Source organism: Oncorhynchus masou, chromosome 22, assembly GCF_036934945.1.
Source record: "Oncorhynchus masou masou isolate Uvic2021 chromosome 22, UVic_Omas_1.1, whole genome shotgun sequence".
NCBI classification, from domain to species: Eukaryota; Metazoa; Chordata; class Actinopteri; order Salmoniformes; family Salmonidae; genus Oncorhynchus; species Oncorhynchus masou.
In genome coordinates this window covers 50,680,751-50,707,355 of record NC_088233.1, presented here as the reverse complement: position 1 = coordinate 50,707,355, position 26,605 = coordinate 50,680,751, and the positions used below count along the sequence as shown (strand labels likewise).

General features: G+C 41.2%; 1 protein-coding gene across 4 annotated transcripts in view; it reads left to right on the top strand.

The window, feature by feature from the left end:
- dgkzb (diacylglycerol kinase, zeta b) overlaps positions 1-20,069 on the top strand; it is a 98,968-nt gene extending 78,899 nt beyond the window's left edge. For all 4 annotated transcript variants that reach the window (XM_064930500.1, XM_064930501.1, XM_064930499.1 and 1 more), the window contains exons 16-33: positions 15-70; positions 305-367; positions 605-678; positions 2,874-2,985; positions 3,273-3,472; positions 3,862-3,962; positions 7,388-7,479; positions 11,418-11,487; positions 11,685-11,725; positions 13,615-13,814; positions 14,412-14,516; positions 15,716-15,784; positions 15,918-15,952; positions 16,403-16,446; positions 16,706-16,826; positions 17,116-17,152; positions 17,391-17,490; positions 18,186-20,069. In XM_064930500.1, coding sequence (XP_064786572.1) covers positions 15-70; positions 305-367; positions 605-678; positions 2,874-2,985; positions 3,273-3,472; positions 3,862-3,962; positions 7,388-7,479; positions 11,418-11,487; positions 11,685-11,725; positions 13,615-13,814; positions 14,412-14,516; positions 15,716-15,784; positions 15,918-15,952; positions 16,403-16,446; positions 16,706-16,826; positions 17,116-17,152; positions 17,391-17,490; positions 18,186-18,302 — 1,637 coding nt within the window. In that variant the 3' untranslated portion in view covers positions 18,303-20,069. The remainder of the gene's footprint in view (positions 1-14; positions 71-304; positions 368-604; positions 679-2,873; positions 2,986-3,272; positions 3,473-3,861; positions 3,963-7,387; positions 7,480-11,417; positions 11,488-11,684; positions 11,726-13,614; positions 13,815-14,411; positions 14,517-15,715; positions 15,785-15,917; positions 15,953-16,402; positions 16,447-16,705; positions 16,827-17,115; positions 17,153-17,390; positions 17,491-18,185) is intronic.
- Positions 20,070-26,605: the final 6,536 nt, after the last annotated feature.

The window sequence follows — 26,605 nt, the reverse complement described above, 5'->3', positions numbered from 1 at the left end:
CTCTCTCTCCTTAGAGGCCAACCCAGAGAAATTCAACAGCCGTTTGCGGAATAAGATGTTCTATGCAGGGGTGAGTGCTTTGACAAAATATATAACTTTGCTCCTCTCCCACTATGGAGTTGTTTGTTCTGTGTCTGATCTGCTTTACTATATATCTAGGGCATGTTCATTAGGGCAAAATGTTTCAAAACGGTTTTAAACGGAAAGCCAGTGTTCTTATTGGACAAGTTCAGATGGTACATCCCCATTTCACTTTGTTTCAAACTGTTTTTCTACTGAACTCAAACCTGATTCTTTATTGCAGACAGCCTTCTCTGACTTTCTGAGTGGCAGCTCCAAAGACCTTGCCAAACACATTAAAGTTGTGGTGAGTGTACTTCTAGACCTGAATGGGACTAAGACCCAGAGCACAACGAGAAAGAATGTGGATGTGTCCCAAGACTGAGTGTCTATATACCATATTTGATGACTTTCTAGAATGAACATTTTCATGGTGAAGATGGTAGATTTGTAGGCATGTTTCTAGGATACCAATGTCCATTCTAGAGATATATGTGTAACTCTATGGTCTGTACTCTGTTTTTCTGAAACCCCTCTTTGTCAGTGTGACGGCACAGACCTCACCTCCAAAGTCCAGGACCTTAAGTTGCAATGTCTTGTGTTCCTCAACATTCCCAGGTAAGCATTTAGAATATTTTGAAACTGGATGCACCTGTATTCAACATCTTCAGACCCCTTGACTTTTTCCACATTTTGTGACATTACATCCTTATTTTAAAATTGATTAAATAAAAAAAATGTCATCAGTTTACACACAAAATACCCCATAAGAAAGGTTTTTAGAAATTTTTGAAAAATCTATAAAAAATAAAAATAAAAACGTATTTACATAAGTAATCAGAACCTTTGCTATGAGACTCGAAATTGAGCTCAGGTGCATCCTGTTTCCATTGATCATCTTTGAGACGTTTTACAACTTGATTGGAGTCCACCTGTGGTAAAGTCAGTTGATTGGACATGATTTGGAAAGGCACACACCTCTCTATATAAGGTCCCACAGTTGACAGTGCATGTCAGAGCAAAAACCAAGCAATGAGGTCGAAGGAATTGTCCTTAGAACTCAGAGACAGGATTGTGTCGAGGCACAGGGTAACAAAACATTTCTGCGGCGTTGAAGTTCCCCCAAGAACACGATGGCCTCCATCATTCTTAAATGGGAGAAGTTTGGAACCACCAAGACCCTTCCTAGAGCTGTCCGCCTGGTCAAACTGAGCAATTGGGGGAGAAGGGCCTTGGTCAGGGAGGTGACCAAGAACCTGGTGGTCACTCTGACAGAGCTCCCTAGTTCCTCTGTGGAGATGGGAGAACCTTTGAGAAGGACAACCATCTCTGTATCACTCCAACAATCAGGCCTTTACGGTAGAGTGGCCAGACGGAAGCCACTCCTCAATAAAAGGCACATGACAGACCACTTGGAGTTTTCCAAAAGGCAAAAGGCACCTTAAGGTCTCTCAGGCCATGAGAAACAAGATGCTCTGGTCTGATGAAACCGAAAGCCAAGCGTCACGTCTGGAGGAAACCTGGTACCATCCCTACGGTGAAGGATGGTAGTGGCAGCATCATGCAGTGGGGATGTTTTTCAGCATCAGGGACTGGGAGACTGGTCAGGATCGAGGGAAAGATGAACGGAGCAAAGTACAGAGAGATTCGTGATGAAAACCTGCTCCAGAATGTCCTTGAGTGGCCCAGCCAGAGCCCGGACTTGAACCTGATTGAACATCTCTGGAGAAACCCTGAAAATAGCTGTGCAGTGACTCTCCACATCCAACCTGACAGAGCTTGAGAGGATCAGCAGAAAAGAAGGGAAGAAACTCCCCAAATACAGGTGTTTCAAGCTTGTAGCGTCATACCCAAGGAGACCAGAGGCTGTAATCGCTGCCAAATGTGCTTCAAAGTACTGAGTAAAGGGTCTGAACACTTATGTAAATGTGAAATTTCAGGTTCTTTTTTTTAATACATTCGCATGTCTAAAAACCTGTCTTTGCTTTGTGTATATGGGGTATTGTGTGTAGATTGATGAGGCGGGAAAAAACAATTGAATCCATTTTAGAGTAAGGCTGTAACGTAACAAAATGTGGAAAAAGTCAAGGGGTCTGAATACTTTCCGAATGCAATGTTTACACTCCCATTAATAGACATTGAGTCAATTCAATGGACACACAGATACAAATGGACCAGATGGCATTATGATGCAGCAGTGTAAGACATAACATGAGCATGTGCTGTATGACACCCTTATAATGTGATATATTCATCTCATTATGAGAGTCACTCGTAGTCTGTTTTGCATGGGACTTGCTATGTGTTAAAGAAGGATCCCCATAATTCCATCCAGGTCAGCGGGAGGGGTCAACCAATGAATTACGCTCCTGAGCAAACATTCTATAACCTCTGCAGGTGGCAGTAACCAACCTTAGCTTTTACCTGTTCAGACTATACACACTCCAGTACAGTCGGTGGTGGTATTCACCTTTTCAGTTTATTTACACATCTATGCCTATACCCTCATAGAGATAGAATAATAAGTAATAAATTGACTCCTTTAAATTGAAGATGTCTATCAATAGCTCTGCCCATGCTTTCACAGAAGAGGTCATTGCAAAAGCTATGAGTTGACCTCTCTAGTGCATTTCTATGGCCTGACAAAATACCAGCCATTTTGAGTCGGTAGAACGTTTCTTTAATATAGAGACATACCATATTAGAAGTCTTATTAAAATACATAATAATAGCTCAGACTTGTTTGCAACAAGTTATAAATAATTATTAATTATACCTGTTATCAAGTGTTGTATTTTGATTGTCTGCTATAGTTACTGTGCCGGCACCAAGCCGTGGGGTCACCCCAGTGAGCACCTTGATTTTGAGCCGCAAAGACACGACGACGGCTGTATCGAGGTCATCGGATTCACCATGACCTCTCTGGTGAGCTCTCAACCATACCTGTTGTCCTCTGACTTCTCATGGAATATATGAATTACCATTTGTACAGGCAAACATGCACATTGGAGGCTTTGTGTCTGTAGTGACACTTCAAACACTGAGATGCAGTGCCTTAGACCCCCACGGCACTAAGGAGGGAAAGTTGTTTTCATTACAACATCACTGTTTATCTTTCATCAGCATCTCTCAATTTCCATATGGGGGGGATCAATAAAATGGATTCAATTCAGTTCAATTTTCTCACTCTCTCTTCCTCTCCGTCTCTCCAGGCCACTCTGCAGGTGGGCGGTCACGGCGAGAGGTTGAACCAGTGTAAGGAAGTGACCCTGACCACCTACAAGTCCATCCCCATGCAGGTAGATGGTGAGCCCTGTAAGCTGGCCCCTTCCGTCATCTACATCAACCTGAGGAACCAGGCCAACATGGTGCAGAAGACCAAGAGGAGGATCTCCATGCCCCAGCTCAATGAGTTAGTAACCATAAACCTTGTGATACCGGACCTCAACACTGTGTTCCCGTTCTAGATCAGAAACCTAGAATGACTGTGGTCGAGGCTAGAGTTATGGCTATCCATATGATTCCATATGGATGTCTAGTAGCTCTCTCCCAGCCATTAATAATCTATACCGTGTTTCTTAATCCTGGTCTTAGTGACCCATAAGGGTGCACCTTTTAGTTTTGTCCTAGCATTAACACCTGATGCCACTAATCAAAGGTTTGATGAGTTGACTAGTGGAATCAGGTGTTTATTGCTAGGGCAAATACTAAAATGTGCATTCCTTTGGGTCCCCAGGACCAGCATTAAGAAACACCTATACAATATGTACAAGCATAATGTTTCTGTCTGTGTCTTCTCAGTCAGCAGCCGGTTCCTGAGAAGCTGCAGATCAGAGTGAGCAGGATCAGCATGCACGCCTATGAGGCCCTGCACTACGACAAGGACAAGCTCAAAGAGGCCTGTGAGTGTAAACATACATATTCTATACACTGCACCTCTGTCATTCCCTTACTAAGGAGACCACTATGGCAGGGATATAGCAGATCTATACATGCAGGCTTTTTCTCCAGCCCATTAGCCACGGGCATCAATGCTAAAACAGCTTCTATCTCAAGGCCATCAGACTGTTAAATAGCCATCACTAGCACCTAAGCTTCTTGATGACTGGGGGGCAGTATTGAGTAGCTTGGATTAATAAGGTGCCCAGAATAAACTGCCTCCTACTCAACATAAAAGATAGAATATGCATATAATTAGTATATTTGGATAGAAAACACTCTGACATTTCTAAAACTGTTTGAATGATGTCTGTGAGTATAACAGAACTCATATGGCAAGCGAAAACCTGAGAAAAATCCAACCAGGAAGTGGGAAATCTGAGGTTTGTAGTTTTTCAACTAATTGCCATTCCAATATACAGTGTCTGTGGGGTCATTTTGCACTTACTACGGCTTCCACTAGATGTCAACAGTCTTTAGAACCTTGTTTGATGCTTCTACTGTGAAGGGGGGCCGAATGAGAGGGGATTGAGCCAGGTGTCTGAAAGATTGCCACGAGCTTGTGATGCGAGGTCATGTGAAAGTTACCTTGCTTTCCATTGCTTTTCTACAGACAAAGTAATTCTCCGGTTGGAACATTATTGAAGATGTATGTTAAAAACATCCTAAAGATTAATTCAATACTTAGTTTGACATGTTTCTGCGACCTGTAATATAACTTTTTGGACTTTTCGTCCGACCTTTTGTCTGGACTTGCATGCGCGTTTGGATTTGTTTACCAAATGCCCTAACAATAGGAGGTATTTGGACATAAATGATGAACTTCATCGAACAAATCAAACATTTATTGTGGTACTGGGATTCCTGGGAGTGCATTCTGATGAAGATCATCAAAGGTAAGTGAATATTTATAATGCTATTTCTGACTAATGTTGACTCCACAACATGGCGGATATCTCTTTGGCTGTTTTGGCCTCTGAGCACCGAACTCAGATTATTGCATGGTATGCTTTTTCCGTAAAGTGAAAAAAAATCTGACACAGCGGTTGCATTAAGGAGAAGTTTATCTAAAGTTTCATGTATAATAGTTGTATCTTTTAGCAATGTTTATTATGAGTATTTCTGTAAATTGATGTGGCTCTCTGCAAAATCACTGCATGTATTGGAACTACTGGACATAACACGCCAATGTAAAATGAGATTTTTCGATAGAAATATACACTTTATCAAACAAAACATACCTGTATTGTGTAACATGAAGTCCTATGAGTGTCATCTGATGACGATCAAAGGTTAGCGATTAATTTGATCTATATTTCTGATTTTTGTGACTCCTCTCTTTGGCTGGAAAAATAGCTGTGTTTTTCTGTGACTTGGTGGTGACCTAACATAATCGTTTGTGGTGCTTTCACTGTAAAGCCTTTTTGAAATCAGACCTGTGGATGGATTAATGAGAATTTTATCTTTAAAATGGAGTAAAATACTTGTATGCTAGAGGAATTTTAATTATGAGATTTTTGTTGTTTTGAATTTGGCGCCCTGCACTTTCACTGGCTGTTCACTGGCTGTTGGAGTCAAAATTAGAGTCGTAACATTAGTCAGAAATAGCATTATAAATATTCATTAATTATATGCATATTTTAGCTTTTATGGCTGAGTAGCAGGCAGTTTACTCTGGGCACCTTATTCATCCAAGCTACTCAATACTGCCCCCCAGTCACCAAGAAGTTAAACAGCTTAGAAAATTCCAGAAAAGTATGACAATTATTATGTGACTTTAGAAGCTTCTGATAGGCTAATTGACATTATTTGAGTCAATTGGAGGTCTACCTGTGGATGTATTTCAAGGCCAACCTTCAAACCCAGTTCTTATTTGCTTGACATCATGGGAAAATCAAAAGAAATGAGCCAAGACCTCATAAAAAAAATTGTAGACCTCCAGAAGTCTGATTCATCCTTGGGAGCAATTTCAAAACGTCTGAAGTTACCACATTCATCTGTACAAACACCATGGGACCACGCAGCCGTCATACTGCTCAGGAAGGAGATGCGTTCTGTCTCCTGGAGATGAACGTACTTTGGTGCGAAAGGTGCAAATCAATCCAAGAACAACAGCAAAGAACCTTGTGAAGATGCTGGAGGAAACAGGTACAAAAGTATCTATATCCACAGTAAAACGAGTCCTATATTGACATAACCTGAAAGTCCACTCAGCAAGGAAGAAGCTACTGCTCCAAAACCGGCATAAAAAAGCCAGATTACGATATGCAGCTGCATATGGGGACAAAGATTGTACTTTTTAGAGGAATGTCCTCTGGTCTGATGAAACAACAATAGAACTGTTTGGCCATAATGACCATCGTTATGTTTGGAGGAAAAAGGGGGAGGCTTGCAAACCAAAGAACACCATCCCAACATGTGAAGCACGGGGGAGGCAGCATCATGTTGTGGGGGTGCTTTGCTGCAGGATGGACCGGAGTGCTTCACAAAATAGATAACATCACGAGAAGGACATTTTTGTGACTATATTGAAGCAACATCTCAAGACATCAGTTAAGTTAAAGCTTGGTCGCAAATGGGTCTTCCAAGTGGACAATGACCCCAAGCATACTTCCAAAGTTGTGGTAAAATGGCTTAAGGACAACAAAGTCAAGGTATTGGAGTGGCCGTCACAAAGCCCTGACCTCAATCCTATAGAAAATGTGTGTGCAGAACTGAAAAAGCGTGAGCGAGCAAGGAGGCCTAAAAACCAGACTCAGTTACATCAGCTCTGTCAGGAGGAATGGGCCAAAATTCACCCAACTTATTGTGGGAAGCTTGTGGAAGGCTACCCGAAACATTTGACCCAAGTTAAACAATTTAAAGGAAATGCTACCAAGTACTAATTGAGTGTATGTAAACTTCTGACCCACTGTGAATGTGATGAAATAAATTAAAGCTGAAATAAATAATTCTCTCTACTATTATTCTGGCATTTCACATTCTTAAAATAAAGTGATGATCCTCACTGACCTAAGTCAGGACATTTTTATTAGGATTAAATGTCAGGAATTGTGAAAACGTAGTTTAAATGTATTTGGCTAAGGTGTTTGTAAACTTTGTAAACTTCCAACTTCAACTCTATATAATGTATTATTTTGTATTCTACTGTGTTTTAGTTTATGCCGCTCTCAACATTGCTCGTCCAAAGATTTATACATTCTTAATTCCATTCCTTTACTTTACATATGTGTGTATTGTTGTGAAATTGTTCGATATTACTGCACTGTTGGAGCTAGAAACACAAGCAATTCGCTACAACAGCAATAACATCTGCTAAACATGTGTATGTGATCAATAAAATTTGATTTGGAAACTACTGTAACAGAATGTCTTTTCCTTGTCTCAGCTATTCCACTGGGCATCATCACGGTCCCAGGAGACAGCGATCTGGAGAACTGCCGTTCACACATTGAGAGTCTACAGGATAGTCTGGAAGAGGTATGTAGAAGACGTACAGTTGTGGGAACCAAAGCGTTTTTAAAACCTTGTTGTACACACATTGCCACAATTGTTCTGCCAGTACGGTGACGCAACCTACCTTTTTGGTGCCCGCAACTGTAGGGAGGAGTGAGAGTACGGATTGGCCAAGTCCATTTACAGTGTCCTCCACTCATATTGGCACCCTTGGTAAATATGTGCAAAACAGGCTGTAAAAAATATATTTATTGTTTATCCTCTTGGTCTTTCATTCAAAATATTCACGGAAATCAAACTTTAATTAAAGTAAAATAATTTGAAGAAAAAATGAATTCTTATCATAAAACTAATGTTTTTCTCAAGTATATATGTGTGCCACAATTATTGGCACCCCTTGCACTGTGTGCAACTTCCCTTTGCCAAGATAACAGCTCTGAGTATTCTCCTATAATGTGTAATGAGGTTGGAGAACACATGGCAGGGGATCTGAGACCATTCCACCATACAGAATCTCTCCAGATCCTTCAGATTCCAAGGTCCACACTTGTGGACTCTCCTCTTCAGCTCATCCCACAGGTTTTCTTTTTTTATTATTATAAAAAAAAGGTTTTACCCCCTTTTCTCCCCAATTTCGTGGTATCCAATTGTTAGTATCTTGTCTCATCGCTACAACTCCCGTACGGGCTAAGGGAGAGACGAAGGTCGAAAGCCATGCGTCCTCCGAAACACAACTCAACCAAGCTGCACTGTTTCTTAACACAGCGTGCATCCAACCCGGAAGCCAGCCGCACCAATGTGTCGGAGGAAACACCGTGCACCTGGCGACCTGGTTAGCGTGCACTGCGCCCGGCCCACCACAGGAGTCGCTAGTGCGCAATGAGGCAAGGATTTCCCTACCGGCCAAACCCTCCCTAACCCGGACGACGCTAGGCCAATTGTGCGTTGCCCCACGGACCTCCCGGTCACGGCCGGCTGCGTCAGAGCCTCGGCGCAAACCCAGAGTCTCTGGTGGCACAGCTAGCGCTGCCATGCAGTACCCTAAACCACTGCGCCCCCCGGGAGGCCCTTCCCACAGGTTTTCTATGGGGTTTAGGCCAGGGGATTGGGAAGGCCATGTCAAAAATGTTGTGTTGATTTTGGGGTGTGCTTTGGTTCATTGTCCTGCTGGAAGATCCAACCAAGGCCCAGTTTAAGCCCATGATACTAAACTGAGCGAAAACAAGAAATGTCCATTTTCCATGACCCTGTCTTTCAAAGATAATTCGTAAAAATCCAAATAACTAACCAGATCTTCATTGTATAGGGTTTAACACGGTTTCCCATGCTTGTCCAATGAACCATAAACAATCAATGAACATGCACCTGTGGAACGGTCGTTAAGACACTAACAGCTTACAGACGGTAGGCAATTAAGGTCACAGTTATGGAAACTTAGGACACTAAAGAGGCAGTTCTACTGACTCTGAAAAACACCAAAAGAAAGATGCCCAGGGTCCCTGCTCATCTGTGTGAACATGCCTTAGGCATGCTGCAAGGAGGCATGAGGACTGCAGATGTAGCTAGGGCAATAAATTACAATGTCCGTACTGTCAGACGCCTAAGACAGCGCTACAAGGTGACAGGGCAGACAGCTGATTGTCCTTGCATTGGCAGACCAAGTATAACAACACCTGCACAGGATTGGTACATCCGAACATCACACCTGCTGGACTGGTACAGGATGGCAACAACAGGATGCCCGAGTTACACCAGGAACGCATAATCCTTCCATCAGTGCTCAGACTGTCTGCGGCTGAGAGAGGCTGAACTGAGGGCTTGTAGGCTTGTTGTAAGGCAGGTCCTCACCAGACATCACCAGCAACAATGTCGCCTATGGGCACAAACCCACCGTCGCTGGGCCAGACAGGACTGGCAAAAAGTGCTCTTCACTGATGAGTCGCAGTTTTGTCTCTCCAGGGGTGATGGTCAGATTCGTGTTTATCATCGAAGGAATGAGCGTTACACTGAGGCCTGTACTCTGGAGCGGTATCGGTTTGGAGGTGGAGGGTCCGTCATGGTCTGGGGCGGTGGGTCACAGCGTTATCGGATTGAGCTTGTTGTCATTGCAGGCAATCGCAACGCTGTGCTTTACAGGGAAGACATCCTCCTCCCTCATGTGGTACCCTTCCTGCAGGTTCATCTTGACATGACCCTCCAGCATGACAATGCCACCAGCCATGCAGCTCTTTCAGTGCGTGATTTCCTGCAAGACAGGAATGTCAGTGTTCTGCCATGGCTAGCGAAGAGCCCAGATCTTAATCCCATTGAGCACGTCTGGGACCTGTTGGATCGGAGGGTGAGGGCTAGGGCCATTCCCCCCAGAAATGTCCGGGAACTTGCAGGTGCCTTGGTGGAAGAGTGGGGTAACATCTCACAGCAAGAACTGGCAAATCTGGTGCAGTCCATGAGGAGGAGATGTACTGCAGTATTTAATTCAGCTGGGGCCACACCAGACTGTTACTTTTGATTCCCCCCCCCCCTTTTGTTCATGGACACATTATTCAATTTTTGTTAGTCACATGTCTGTGGAACTTGTTCAGTTTATGCCTCGTTTGTTGAATCTATGTTCATACAAATATTTACACATGTTTGCTGAAAATAAACGCAGTTGACAGTGAGAGGACGTTTCTTTTTTCTGCGTTTATCTATCCTAACAAGTTGTCCAGGTCCTTTGGAAGAAAAACAGGCCCACAATATCAAAGATCCACTACCGTACTTCAGAGTGGTGATGAGGTACTTTTCTGTATGGATATCTTTCTGTCTACGCCAAACTCACCTCTGGTGTTTGTTTCCAAAAAGCTCTATTTTGGTCTCATCTGACCATAGAATCCGGTCCCATTGAAAGTTCCTGTAATGTTTGGCAAACTGTAGGCACTTGAGTTTGTTGTTTGGTGACAGCACAGGCTTTTTTATGGAAACCCTCCCAAACAACTTGTGGTTATGGAGGTGGCATTTGATTATAGTTTTGGAGACGTTCTGACCACAAGACCCAACTAACCTCTGCAAATCTCCAGTTGTGATCCTTGGAACATTTTTGGCCACTTTAACCATCCTCCTCACTGTGCGTGGAGTCAATATAGAGACACGTCCTCTTCCAGGCCGATTGTTAACATCTCCAGTTGCTTTAAACTTCTTAATTATTGCCCTGATAGTGGAAATGGGTATTTTCAACCTTTGAGCTGTTTTCTCATAGCCGTTTCCTGATTTGTGCAGCTCAAAAACCTTTTGTCACACATCATTACTGTAATGGATGACTGTGGGAACTTGGCCTGTATGTCACCTCCATATTTATACCCCAGTGAAACAAGAAGTCATGGCTTACCACTTAAGTGTTCCTAATCACTCAGGTGAACATAAAAATGTAAAATATGAATGGGAATATACTTCAGTTAGATTTTACACATAAGAATTTCTTGGGGTGCCAATAATTGTGGCACACATTATGTAGAAAAATATTTATTGAATTTACTTCACATTGAAATTTTAAAATAATTTTACTTCATTTAAAGGTTAGATTTTTTTTTAAACATTTTGATTGAAAGACCAAGAGGATAAACAGCAAAGACATTTTTCTTACAGGCCATTTTGCTCATTTTCACTAAGGGTGACAATATTAGTGGAGGGTGGAAATGTGTGTGGGCGAAAGAATGAGTGAGTGTCAAAATAAGTAAAAGTGAGAGAAAAGGAACTGTGGTGAAAGTGAGAGCAAGAGAGTGTGAGTGTGTCATTAAATATTTGAGCATATGATAGACTTCATGTTGTCTGCTGTGCCCCCTAGTGAAGCTCAGATGTACTTCAGGGAACAACATGACAAGCCTCCAATGCTCCCCTGGAAGAACTGAAGTACTTGGTTTATAAAGATGTTACTTGCTGTAGGAAATGAGATGACATAATTATGTTGTTATATTATTCTCTAAAAGGAAAGTGATGCTGTGAAATCAGCGAGGCTGTCGTCACAAAAGCTTTCCCCCAAATGGTGCTTCCTTGACTGTAAGTATTGCTACCTGAACAAAGAGAGTATTTTATTGGCCACTTTAACCATCCTTTACCCGTTCTCGTTTATAAGGGAACTCTCTTTCTCCTTTTGAAAACAATTGAAATGCAGCATTAGATTTCTGTCCAGGAATGCAATGCCAGTATATGGGCAGGAACATATAGATTATGAAAGGTGTATGTTTTCTTTACAGGCACAACTGCTGATCGATTCTATAGGATAGACCGTGCTCAGGTATGTACTTGCGGTGTTTCCCCTATATTAATCTAGAATCTGGGGCTCACCAATGCTGAATGCTAAAGCTCCAAGAAATATGATGCAATTTTTTTGTGTGCATGATTTAGGCAATTAGGCCCTTTTTCTACTTACCCATAGTCAGATGAACTCGTGCATACCCCTTTTTTGTGTCTCGCACGCAGTCAGAAAGAAATGGCTAACTAGCATTAGTGCAATCAATGGCTAGAGGTCTATGGAGTCTAGCATGCTGTTCCCATATACTTCGGTAGCTTTGACACCACTGCTGAAAAAAAATCCAAGGGGCCCCTGGCCCAGGCAATCCAAGGGGCCCCTGGCCCAGGCAATCCAAGGGGCCCCTGGCCCAGGCAATCCAAGGGGCCCCTGGCCCAGGCAATTTGACAATCAAAAGAAAATACACCAATATATCTCAATTCTATGGATCATGTAATCTCATTATACACCGACAATATCTTACTTTATCTACAAAGTGTATTTCAAGCCTTCCCAAATGCTTTGAAGATCATAGATAAATACGGCTCCATCTCAAGTTCTAAAATAAATCAAACCAAATCTGCCCTACTGCCTTTTTTTCAACACCATGAAAAGGACTCCATCTCTACTTGTAGAATCCCAATTGTAGAAATGTTTCCTTCCTTTGACAGAAACTTTGACAGAATGCTCAATTCAATCCGACCTCAGTAGATGTACTAATATCCCAGTTGCGTTAACTGGCAGAATATCTACTGTTAAAATTAATATATCGCCACGGCTGAATTTCTGTCGTTCAGTGGTTCCCATGGCTCTATTGGGATAAAATTCATAGTGCAATGTATATGGCAAGGTAAACGATCCTGGATAAAATGAACAAACTTACAAAGAGGGAAAGCCGTAGGACGAGCCGTAGCAAACTTTAAATTGTGTTTCCAGGCACTAGCATTTCATCCCATCCTAAATTGGTTGAGACATGATTCTTCCGCCCCCCCTGGCTGAGTATTGGTGTCTCCAATGTTCCTTAAACAATGTAAACTACGCTTTGGTCATATTATAGCTCATACAATTTCTATTTGGTGGAAAATGGAAAAATAATGTAACTGGTAATCAAAATAACATGCCCATACTCTAATATTTCACAATTATCTGGGCTCCCAATGGGACTGATCTCTGTAATATATTAACAACTTTTGGAACGCTCATATTCTGAGCTAACCATTCAAAAAAAGTATTTGTCTACAGATCTAATTGAATCTGAACTACCCTTTAACTGGAAGAGAAATACAAATATGACTTTGGCATCCCTTAATCCGAACAATCAACTTACACATTTTAAGTTTGTTCACAGACTGTACTTAACATAGAAACGTTTTACAATGAAATTCCCAACTCTTCACTGTGCCCCCTAAAGCAGTTAGGCACAATCCTCCATTGGACGTGAGAGCGCCCTGCAGTTAAATGCTTCTGGGGCAAAGTTACTAAATATATTTTGAATTGCATGAATGTAAATATTCAATGTTTTGCATATATTATGTCACTTAATGATGATAGCTTCATGAATTTCTCAATCAATCAGAGAGGGAGGGGTGGAGGCCTACTTATTTTTTGTAGTTTAATTGTCCTGTTTATACTAATAATAAATACATTAACAAGCCAAGGGGAAACACTGACTTGTGAATATGCCATATAGTTTTTTTCTGACCACATGACTTGACTAGGATAAACTCCTGGACATTATGGTAAAGCTTATAAGTATGCACGGCCACCATCTATATCACCCTGTATCATATCATAACCTATATCTTCATGTTCAGGGTTTTAATGAGGCATGTTGTCAGGACTCTTTTTTTATAAACAAGCTATAAACTGTTATAATAACCTATTATAACCTCAAGGAGCATCTCAACTACGTGACGGAGATCTCCCAGGATGACCTCTACATCCTGGACCCAGAGCTGGTCATCAAGGAGACGGTGGGCACCTCGCCGGGCATGCCCGACCTGGTAGACCCGTACGGGGAGTGCAAAACGCCAGAATCTCGCCAGTTTACCTTCCCATCCTCCTCCTCCTCTCCCACCTCCTCCCCAGGACCCAGGTGACAATATAAACACTTTTAAGATTAAACCTAATCTCCATTAAAAGTGCATTTTAGTCTAGAACTAAATTTAATCTGTGTCTGGGAAACTTTCCCTTTATGGTTTAGAGACTAAACCAGGTAATATTTTTAATTGGATGCATTCTAGCTTGGTTTCTTTGCACCATATTTATTTGAAAGACAGGCACACACACACACGTGTGCGCACACACAAACCTCCCTCTTTCATTGCTGCCTGACTGTCACTCACTATTGCACACCATCAAAGCTCCCGTTCCCTGTTAAGTCAATACTGTGAGGGTGGTGTGGTGTCTGGTGATGAACAATAGCTCATTATCCATATCTGGTCCTGTATATAATGTTGGCTCCCTCAGGGAAGATGACACAACTACATGACTGGGTCTCAGACAGACTGACGACCAATTTTACATACACACATACACGCACACACACACTCACAAACTTTTGAGCGCAACAGTGACAATTCTATTCGTAGATATTGGCAAGAATGTAAAACATAAAAGTTATGTTATTACTGTACTGAGTGGTCCTTCTCCCAGTCACTAACCTGTACCTCTTCTCCCGCCCCTCCTGCAGTATCAGGGAGTCCCAGAGGAAGAGGGTGTCCAGTGACAGCTCGGTGACAGAGGCCCTGGCTCACAGCAGCGACTCCCAGGCCTCTTCCAAGACCGGCCAGTGCAGGTCAGACCCTGACTTTAGCCTGAATCCTATACATCTTTGTGGACATTTTCAATCGTAGTATGGTTTTACCAATTCATCAGTCCATTTATTGTTGGCCTATAGTTGCACCAATGTTATTTATCAGACCAATTATCAGAACTTTGTTGAACTGTGGTGTCTTTTGGATGACTGTTCAATCAGTGTCTACATTCTAATGGTGTGGCATTCTGGTCATGAGCAATGGCCAGGAGCGATAACCAAACTACTTTGAAACAATGTTGGTAGAACATCAGATCTCAAAATGTTGACAATTGGGTAGTTAATATAACTATAACTAATTAACAGCATACATGAGGGTTTGTTTTAATTATAGTGGATTTGTGTTTTCATCTTCATGGTCAGTCATCAGCATAGCAGTTTGGCTTGCTATGTAACAACATTGTCTTATGTCAGATAGCACGATAATTCTGCCTGCAATGTCGGTTGGCGTAAGAAAAGGATGTGACAAAGCCTAGTGTCACAAAGCCGTGTCATCTCTCTCAGGTTCAGCATGGGTTGAGTCATAAGAGAAATGATTTGGACACATGTTCCATTCAAGTATTCAAAAGCTTCCAAGGAACTTGATTCAGCATTGTTCCCTGAGACAACTTTTAGCTCACTCCAAACCTGTGATCATATACAGTACACGTGTATTTGATTTGATTGATTTGATTATTTGTCATTTTAAATACTTAATTCTGTGTATTTGAGTATTTTCAAATGGTGTGGCCCAAATCAACTACTTATTTTGGAAGTATCTTCATATACTTCTCTATAAATAGCTTACTTTCCAAATACTTTATTTCAAATAGCAAATAGACCAGGTTCAAATGCATGAGATAATTAAAATATTTGTATAAATACTCTGCATTTCAGTATTTTCAAATACATGCCAATGCCTTCCAAATTTACAGTATTTCCAATGCTCAACTACCTGTGTTTTCAAATTTTAAAAATCTAAATACCTACTACAAATGTCTTTAAAAGTAATTGACATACATAGGCCTACTCTAAATAGTATTTGAACTCAGGTCTGGCTCACTTTCCCAATTATCGTTGTGATTTAATAAAAATGTAATAAAAAATAAAAATATTTAAAAAAAAATCCAAACACACTTTGTCACACACGCTTAATATGTATGATATGTCATCCACGTTTTATCCTGTCTTTGTCTTTGAAGGAGAGGCACTAAAATTGTGAATGTTCATCGACCACATACAACTATTGCTGATTTCAGACCCATGCTTAGGTATGCTGTCTGTTTCTGTATGTGTCACGCTTACTGTCATGCTTACTTGCCATGTTTTTACTTGTTATGATCATCATCTCAGTGCAATGTCATTTAGCTTTGTTGTAAAATCTGCCTCTTGCCCTTCTCACAGTTCTGGAAGTGCTCTGTCGTGTGATGCTGAAAAAGGTAAAACATCCCCTGTTGATTTGTTCTCGATATTCTGAACGGGTCGGTACAACCGTACTTGCATACCAGTATGGATTTTGACAATGCAGTCCATAAAGGTCATTTGATACAGTGCTAAATAAATTAAAAGCAAATTGGACTGCTTCACTATCAGTTTTGCCCTTGTTTGTTTGTAAAACAATCAGAATGGAGAAAGCCATTTAAACCACTTAGAACTAATTTGTGGCCATCCTAGGGTCATGTACTACTCAAAACATATTTAGAACTTTCATTATTCAGAATTGTACAAAATATTGTGCTATGATATTTTTATGATATTTTGGCCATGTCACCCAGCCCTCATTTGAACCATATTGTATTTACTCGCCTAAGGTCCACTGTTCAAAAATATAATGAAAAGCCTCGTAAGTCAATTGTGAAGAGTATAGATGCCTTACTCTGTTTTTACAGTAACTGGGTTAATTGAGTGTGTGAAGACAGAAGATCTCGAAAGGGTAAGTCCACAACATGTTTAGTTACACAGCATTCATTCCTACCATGCATCCTCCTCTAACAGTGTTTTTACATTGACTTTTGACCCGTCTCTTTGACCCCTCACAAAATGTAAGATAGTAGACAAATGTGGGTGTACAATTTGAAGCGCTGTATTGGTAAAGCACGGTAAAGCAAGTTGAAGCAAAGGAATAGTTGAGGCACTGTAGTTGAAGTACTTTCAAGATGAAGCACTGTAAATGAATATTTTTTTGTTCACAGCTCACAGAGCTCCACAAACAGGGGGCAGATATTTTCACGCAGGATACTTTGGGCTGCACCTTACTCCATTACGCGGTGGAGGTGGGCTGCAAGGAGATTGTTAAGTACATCATAGACAACGGTAAGAGACTGACCTATCAAACACTGCAGTTGACTCCTATCACTTTAAGTACTGATATGACACTGTTTCATTCTTACGTTCTCGATAAATGGAAGCACTCTGCAGTATCGCATATAAACCCAATGAACATATTAGCATTTCCCATCACTGTTGTAGACCGAACATAAATAATAATTTGAACATATCCAACATGGATGATAGATGTACTGTATGTGAAATAGATAGGGAACTTGTGTTCGTATAGATACTGGATGCAATATCTGAATCCTGTCTATGTTTTAACACACAGCACCTACCACTCTCCTGGATGTCACAGAAAAAGAGACGTGAGTCATGTTGTCAACTTCCTTTTGCATTAAATATCTTGGCACAGAGGTCAACTCTCTACTGATTACTATTAAAGCTAAGCTCTTCCCTCAAATCATTCAAATTCAAATCACCTCATCTATATGAATTAGTCAGTTCCTGGAAAAAGTCTGTCAACTGGGTCAAACCTAGAGCTCCCAGCTACAACACAACCTGATTGACAAATGTCGTGTGTGTGTGTGTGTCTGTGTGACACAGAGGAGAGACGGCTCTCCATAAAGCTGCGTTCACGCGTCAGAGGACCATCTGCCACTACCTGGTGGAGGCCGGGGCTTCCCTCATGAAGACTGACCTTCAGGTAAATTACCTTAATGAATCAGGATGATGGGTATCATATTTGCTAGCTCTAGTTCAGGAAAGGCTGATGATAGAGACATTTTTTACTTGACCTTTGGGTAAAGGGCTCAATGAATCAGGCTGATGGTTATCAAAATGACACGTTCTAGTCCAGTAAAGGCCTATTTTAGGGGGAAATTGCTGTGTATTCTTTGTAATGGGGATTTCATGTTATTGAGAATTGTACCCCTGCAGGATTCCTGGCAGGTCTTATACATCCACAATGGTCTTAGTACACTACACGGTCACCATGATGAACTGACTCGTGGCAAGAAAAAGCCTGTCATCATTCTGAGAATATTTTTCTGTTTTACTTGCCAATACAAAAAGAAGATTGTATGTTTCAGTGTGTTTTTTCATTGTCATCAGAATCAACATGCACAGTTTCACAACTCATCTCTATACCCCACCTTTCTCTCTCTCTCTCTCTCTCTCTCTCTCTCTCTCTCTCAACCCCCCTCACCACCCCTTTTCTCTCCCCCTCACCCTTTCCCTCTTCCTATTCCTCCTCTTTCTCCACCCCCTTTCCCTCTTCCTATCTCCTCCTTCTTCACCACCCCTTTTCTCTCTTTCACCCTTTCCCTCTTCCTATCTCCTCCTTCTTCTCTCTCCACCCCTTCACCCCCCTCTCTCTTTCTACCCATCTCCCTTTTACAGGGTGAGACGCCGAAGCGGCGTGCGGAGAAGGCCAATGACCAGGAGCTGGCGGAGTACTTGGAAAACCGCCAGCACTACCAGATGATCCAGCGAGAGGACCAGGAGACTGCCGTTTGAAGGTCCCACTATTTAGCGCAACCTGCACCACGCTCTCTCTTTCTCCCTCTCCATTTGCCATACCTAACAGTAGGAAGTTCTGTACTGGGTTCAAGGGGGGGTGGTGGTAGGTGTCTTCCCTCTCTAACAGCCCAGGCTAATTACACCATCGAAATAGGATTACTATTTCTATGGGCTACACTCCCAGTATGGGTCGAAGTCTAGAGAGCCAGTGGAGGCAGGTCTTCCTTTCATCCGCTTGCTAGTGATGCTTCAGTTTGACTAGAGTGCATGAATGAACACCGCTTTTCTTCTATTGCGAATGGGTCCAAGTCCGCTACGACACAGCAAGCGATTGTAAATGAAAGGGCAAATGAAAAAACAACAGCTTTTTGGGGTATTTTCAGGGCTGGAGTAACTGTATCTGAATGTGGCTTTATGAACCTTGTATCTTTCTCCATATGCAATGGCTAGGTATCTCTAGGAATGTGTAGCGTTTGAGTGAGTCATTGAAATGGATGGAGGTTGTTTTTAACCAGGGATACTGTTTATGTAAGTGTGGGCTTGAGATATGATAGATGCTTTGCCATGTTGTATGAAGGCTCATTACTTTCCTTTTTGAATTCTCGTGACCTCTGGATGTGCTTGTTTACTCGAATGGCAGTTGGTTTGCTCTGCTATTGGATATGTAACTTATAACTTATGTCGATCACTGATAAACCGCTATATTTAAGAAATGCTGTACTATTTATAGAGAACTGTTTGCGTTTTTGCTTATGATCAAATATTATAAAAGCAGGCAACCTAAATAACTCCTTATTAAAAGCTGGTTTTGCACTGCCACTGCTATTACAAAAACAATGCTTTGTATTTCTCTATGTGGCTTGAAATTCCTCTTGGTGCATTACATATAACAGTTCTTAGATATTTATATACCACAGCTTTTAGATATTTTTATGCACTGTGTCCATGTTTGTTACATACAATGTAAATTTGATGTATTTTTTCCAAATGTGTACTTTGCAATGTATAGTTTTTTCTGTGTATAGGTGAAACGTTCTTATTTACTACATGCTACACAAGTGCAGTAAGAATTCCACACAAAACAGTTAACAGATTCCCCAAAATGATCACAAATCACAAATAAACTTCTGTGTCCCATTCTTTAATGCCACATCATTACTACTTTAGTCAACTCTTTGTATATTTCATATATTAGCCAGTTTATGAACACTTATGGAATGTGAGGAGAAAGTTCAGTTCACTTGATTAGCCTTAATCAGTAATTTGTCTCGCGTTCCGTTGTCTCAATGAAACTTAATTAAACACTATTTATTGTATGTGCAACCTGACTGCTGAGTCAGGTATCTTACATCAGTTTCCTTTTCTCTTTACAACTTTTACAAGTATTCTCAGAAACATGGCTTGATTATTGTGAAATATAGATGGCTTTTATCAATACTTAGAAATCTTTGCAAGAACTGCCTATTATTGGTTTGCTTTTAAGGGGTTATGAAAAGTATGTGTGTGTGTTATCAATGCTTTGTTTTGAGTTGCTGTGCAATTCAGGGTTAGAGAATTAGCATCAAGCAATTAAGAATGACTACTGCTGAACTATCCATTGTAACTACAGAGATTTCAAAAGATAATTTTTGTACTTATGAACAGCGAGTAATGGACAGACCTGAATGAAATGTATTCAAAAAAAAAATTAGTTGTACTGTATATTTGCTCATCAAGCCTGTTTGTTACTGTTTGTTTGGAGAAAAATAAAACTTTAAACATTGATTATCGCAGTTTATGACCCTGTCACTACTTCACTTTAAAACATACAGTACATTTAGGGTTACTTGATATGTTTGAGTTATGTAAAGCATGAGGGTGTGTGTTCAATTGTCTTTTCTTTTCTGTGGTTAAAAGAATGAAGAGCATCCTGGTGTTTCAGAATAGGAGTTTTCCCTTTTCGATCATAAAGAATAGTATTACATGTACAGGGATGGGTCATCATCTTAGATTAGCATCCCTTTATCTAATACTATTTGTGGATAAAAGCCCTGTGATTGATTGGGGGCATCCATGGGATAGGCAAAAGTTCACTGATTGTTTTTTGGCTGTTTCGTTGCTTGATGGCTTGTCTTTTCTTAGGTTGGAAAATGGAGGATAACTTTCCTGAGGAGAAGACTTCCTTCCACAAGTTGGCCTTCATGTGACTTTTCCAATGGCAACCGTCCAAAAATGCTCCCCACGTATGACTGATCCATTTCAGCATGAGGAGGGAACCAACAACCTAGGGTGGTGGTGGCATTATGTCTTCCCTGAGAAGAAACAGCCAACAAAGCTACGAGAGAAAAATATATAATTCTGCTTTTCACAGCTTTAATACATAGTACCAGTCACTTGGACACACCTACTGATTGAAGGATTTTTTACTATTTTCTACATTGTAGAATAATAGTGAAGACATAAACTATTAAATAACACATATCATGTAGTAACAAAAAAGAGTTAAACAAATCAAAATATATTTTATATGTGAGATTCTTCAAAGTATCCACCCTTTGCCTTGATGACAGCTTTGCACACTCTTGGCATTCTCTCAACCAGCTTCATGAGGTAGTCACCTGGAATGCATTTCAATTAACAGGTGTGCCTTGTTAAAAGTTAATTAGTGGAATTAATTTCCTTCTTATTGCGTTTGAGCCAGTCAGTTGTGTTGTGATAAGGTAGGGGTGGTATACAGAAGATAGCCCTATTTAGGTTGCTGTGGTATACAGAACTTTGAAAGTTTCTTTAAGTGCAGTCGCAAAAACCATCAATGATGAAACTGACTCTCATGAGGACCGCCACAGGAAAGGAAGCTGGAAAGTAAAGTTCATTAGAGTTAACTGCACCTCAGATTTCAGTCCAAATAAATGCTTCACAGAGTTCAAGTAACAGACACATCTCGATATCAACTGTTCAGAGGAGATTGTGTGAATCAGGCCTTGGTGGTCGAATTGCTGCAATGAAATCACTACTAAAGGACACCAATCATAAGAAGAGACTTGCTTCAGCCAAGAAACACGAGCAATGGACATTAGACCGGTGGAAATCTGTCCTTTGGTCTGATGAGTCCAAATGGGAGATTTCTGGTTCCAACTGCTGTGTCTTTGTGAGACACAGAGTAAGTGAACGGATGATCTCCACATGTGTGGTTCCCACCATGAAGCATGGAGGAGCAGGTCTGATGGTGTGGAGGTGCTTTTCTGGTGACACTGTCTGTGATTTATTTAGAATTCAAGGCACACTTAACCAGCACGGCTACCACAGCATTCTGCAGCGATACACCATCCCATCTGGTTTGCTCTTAGTGGGACTATCATTTGTTTTTCAACAGGACAATGACCCAAAACACACCTCCAGGCTATATAAGGGCTATTTGACCAAGAAGATGAGTGATGGAGTGCTGCATCAGATGACCTGGCCTCCACAATCGCCCAACCTCACAATCCGATTGAGATGGTTTTGGATGAGTTGGACCACAGAGTGAAGGAAAAGCAGCCAACAAGTGCTCAGCATATGTGGGAACTCCTTCAAGACTGTTGGAAAAGCATTCTTCAAGAAGCTTGTTGAGAGAATGCCAATAGTGTGCAAAGCTGTCATCAAGGCAAAGGGTGGCTACTTTGAAGAATCTAAAAGTTTATTTTGATTTGATTAACACTTTTTTGGGGTTACTACATGATTCCATATATGTTATTTCATATTTTTGATTTCTTCACTATTATTCTACAATGTAAAAAATAGTCAAAATAAAGAAAAACCATTGAATGAGTAGGTGTGTCCAAACTTTTGACTGGTACTGTATATATTTATTAATTCTATCCTTTTACTTTTAGATTTGTGTTTATTATTGTCAATTGTCTTTGTGTGTATTGTTAGATACTACTGCACTGTTGGAGCTAGGAACACAAGCAATTCGCTACACCCGCAATAACATTAGCTAAATATGTGTATGTAATGAATAAACTTAGATTTGATTTATGGAGTCCTTGCAAATTATTATCTGTCTTGTTAAGCACATTTATTTTTAATCCTGAATTTATTTAGGCTTGCCATAGCAAAGGGGTTGAATACTTATTAACTCAAGACATTTCAACTTTTCATTTTTAATTAATTTGTAAAAATTTCTTAAAGCATAATTCCACTTTGACATTTTGTGGTATTGTGTGTAGGCCAGTGACATAAAATCTCAATGTAATCCCATTTTAAATTCAGGCTGTAACACAACAAAATGTTGAAAAAGTCAAGGGGTGTGAATACTTTCTGAAGGCACCTTTTTCCCAGTGACCAAACCCTACACCTTACATGAAACCTACAATATCTGGTACTATTTACGCAACTGACTCGTTTCCTGATCAAATATTCAATTGATCCAATATTCAATTGATCAAATTGCTAGCACCGGCCTGCTAACTGTCTGAATCGCCGTGTCCCCAGCCAGCCCAACTACTCACTGGACCCATACAATCACTTGGCTACGCATGCCTCTCCCTAATATCAATATGCCTTGTCCATTACTGTCCTGGTTAGTAATTACTGTCTTATTTCACTGTAGAGCCTATAGCCCTGCTCAATATGCCTTAACCAACCATGATGTTCCACATCCCAGATATATGATGACATCACCTGGTTTAAACGTCTCTAGAGACTATATCTCTCTCTTCATTACTCAATGCCTAGGTTTACCTCCAATGTACTCTCTTCCTACCATACCTTTGTCTGTACATTATACCTTGAATCTATGCTAACGTGCCCAGAAACCTGCTCCCTTTACTCTCTGTTCCGAACGTGCTAGACGGCCAGTTCTTATAGTCTTTAGCCGTACTCTTATCTTACATCTCCTCTGTTCCTCTGGTGATGTAGAGGTTAATCCATGACCTAGCTCCACTCCTACTCCCCAGGTGCTCTCATTTGTTGACTTCTGTAACCGTAAAAGCCTTGGTTTCATGCATGTTAAAATTAGAAGCCTACTCCATTAGTTTGCTTTATTCACTACTTTAGCACATTCTGCCAACCCTGATATCTTAGCCGTGTCTGAATCCTGGCTTAGGAAAACCACCAAAACCCCAGAAATGTCCATCCTTAACTATAACATTTTCAGCCAAGATAGAACTGCCAAAGGGGGCGGTGTTCAATCTACTGCAGAGATAGAACTCTGCAGGCTATCCTACTATCCAGGTCTGTACCCAAACAATTCGAGCTTCTACTTCTAAAAATGCACCTTTCCAGAAACAAGTCTCTCACCGTTGCAGCTTGCTATAGACCACCCTCTGCCCCCAGCTGTGCCCTGGACACCAAAACAGAGATGCTTGTTCTAGGTCCCAAGAAACAAAGAGATCTTCTGTTGAATCTGACAATATGGATGCAATATGGATGGTGAACCTATTGTGACTAGGGGGCAGTATTTTCATTTTTGGAAAAAAAACGTTCACGTAGTAAAGGGGATATTTTGTCAGGAGAAGATGCTAGAATATGCATATAATTGACAGCTTCGGATAGAAAACACTCTAAAATTTCCAAAACTGTAAAAACATTGTCTGTGAGTATAACAGAACTGATGTTGCAGGCGAAAGCCTGAGAAAAATCCAATCCGGAAGTTCCTCATGTTTTGAAAGCGCTGCATTCCTATGTGTCCCTATTGAGCAGTGAATGGGCTATCAACCAGATTACTCTTTCTCCGTATTCCCGAAGGTGTCTACAGCATTGTGACGTAGTTTTATGCATTTTTGACGAAGAATACCCGTAAGCGGCTACATTGCGCAAGTGGTCACCTGATGCTCCCAGAGAGATTCTCGCGTAAAATACAGAGGTAGCCTTTACTCCAATCGGTCCTACTGAAAAGCGAATTGTCCCGATGGATATATTATCGAATAGATATTTGAAAAACACCTTGAAGATTGATTATAAACAACGTTTGCCATGTTTCTGTCGATATTATGGAGCTAATTTGGAATATATTTAGCCGTTTTCGTGACAGCAATTCCCGGGCGATTTCTCAGCCAAACGTGAAGAACAAACGGAGCTATTTCGACCTACAAAAATATATTTTTGCTATCTAATTGTGAGTCTCGTGAGTGAAAACATCCGAAGCTCATCAAAGGTAAACGGTTTAATTTGATTGCTTTTCTGATTTCCGTGACCAAGTTACCTGCTGCTAGCTGGACAAAATGCTATGCTAGGCTATCGATAAACTTACCCAAATGCTTGTCTAGCTTTGGCTGTAAAGCATATTTTGAAAATCTGAGATGACTGGGTGATTAACAAAAGGCTAAGCTGTGTCTCGATATATTTCATTTGTGATTTTCATGAATAGGAATATTTTCTAGGAATATTTATGTCTGTTGCGTTATGCTAATTAGTGTCAGGCGATGATTACACTCCCTCATGCGGAATGGAGAATCATTAGAGGTTTTAAGAGATAGATGGGAGGAATTGAATGGAGCTGAAGGGTGGGACTAATAACAACAAGATAACAAATGTAAAATATACTGTGTCTGTAAAATGTATATACTGTAGGTTCAGAACTTTTGTGATGCTAGCACAGGGTGCAGGCAAATCAGTTAGAAACTTATGGCAAATATAATTTCTTTTTATTTTTTTGGTTTTACTAGCATTTAACCAGGTAGGCAGTTGAGAACAAGTTCTCATTTGCAACTGCAACCTGGCCAAGATAAAGCATAGCAGTGTGAACAGACAACACAGAGTTACACATGGAGTAAACAATTAACAAGTCAATAACACATTAGAAAAAAAGGGGAGTCTATATACATTGTGTGCAAAAGGCACGAGGAGGTAAGCGAATAATTACAATTTTGCAGATTAACACTGGGGTGATAAATGATCAGATGGTCATGTACAGGTAGAGATATTGGTGTGCAAAAGAGCAGAAAAGTAAATAAATAAAAACAGTATGGGGATGAGGTAGGTGAAAATGGGTGGGCTATTTACCAATAGACTATGTACAGCTGCAGCGATTGGTTAGCTGCTCAGATAGCAGATGTTTGAAGTTGGTGAGGGAGATAAAAGTCTCCAACTTCAGGGGCTGAGGTGCAATTGACCGGCTCCAGATTGCACAGCAGAGAGAACTGGGATTCGAAATGGTCAGCCAAATGAGGTGTTGGCTTTAGGGATGATCAGTGAGATACACCTGCTGGATGGATATGGGTGTTGCCATCGTGACCAGTGAACTGAGATAAGGGGGAGCTTTACCTAGCATGGACTTGTAGATGACCTGGAGCCAGTGGGTCTGGCAGACGAATATGAAAGAGAGGGCCAGCCGACTAGAGCATACAAGTCGCAGTGGGGGGTGGTATAAGGTGCTTTGGTGACAAAACGGATGGCACTGTGATAAACTGCATCCAGTGTGCTGAGTAGAGTGTTGGAAGCAATTTTGTAGATGATATCGCCGAATTCGAGGATCGTTAGGATAGTCAATTTTACTAGGGTAAGTTTGGCGGCGTGAGTGAAGGAGGCTTTGTTGCGGAATAGAAAGCCGACTCTTGATTTGATTTTTGATTGGAGATGTTTGATATGAGTCTGGATTTAGGAGAGTGACCGTGTTACCTAGCCAGTGCAGTATGAGTCTGGGCAGCTGGGAGGAGGTACTTATAGATGTCCTTATATTCAAGGTCGGAACCATCCAGGGTGGTGATGCTAGTCGGGCATGCGGGTGCAGGCAGTGATCGGTTGAAAAGCATGCATTTGGTTTTACTAGCGTTTAAGAGCAGTTGGAGGAAGGAGTGTTGTATGGCATTGAAGCTCAATTGGAGGTTAGATAGCACAGTGTCAAAGGACGGGCCGGAAGTATATAGAATGGTGTCGTCTGCGTAGAGGTGGATCAGGGAATCACCCGCAGCAAGAGCAACATCATTGATATATACAGAGATTTGACACACTGAACTCTGTCTGCAAAGTAATTGGTGAACCAGGCAAGGCTACTGAGTCTGCCGATAAGAATATGGTGATTGACAGAGTCGAAAGCCTTGGCAAGGTCGATGAAGACGGCTGCACAGTACTGTCTTTTATCGATGGCGGTTATGATATCGTTTAGTACCTTGAGTGTGGCTGAGGTGCACCCGTGACCGGCTCGGAAACCAGATTGCACAGCAGAGAAGGTACGGTGGGATTCGAAATGGTCAGTGACCTGTTTGTTGACTTGGCTTTCGAAGACCTTAGATAGGCAGGGCAGGATGGATATAGGTCCGTAACAGTTTGGGTCCAGGGTGTCTCCCCCTTTGAAGAGGGGGATGACTGCGGCAGCTTTCCAATCCTTGGGGATCTCAGAC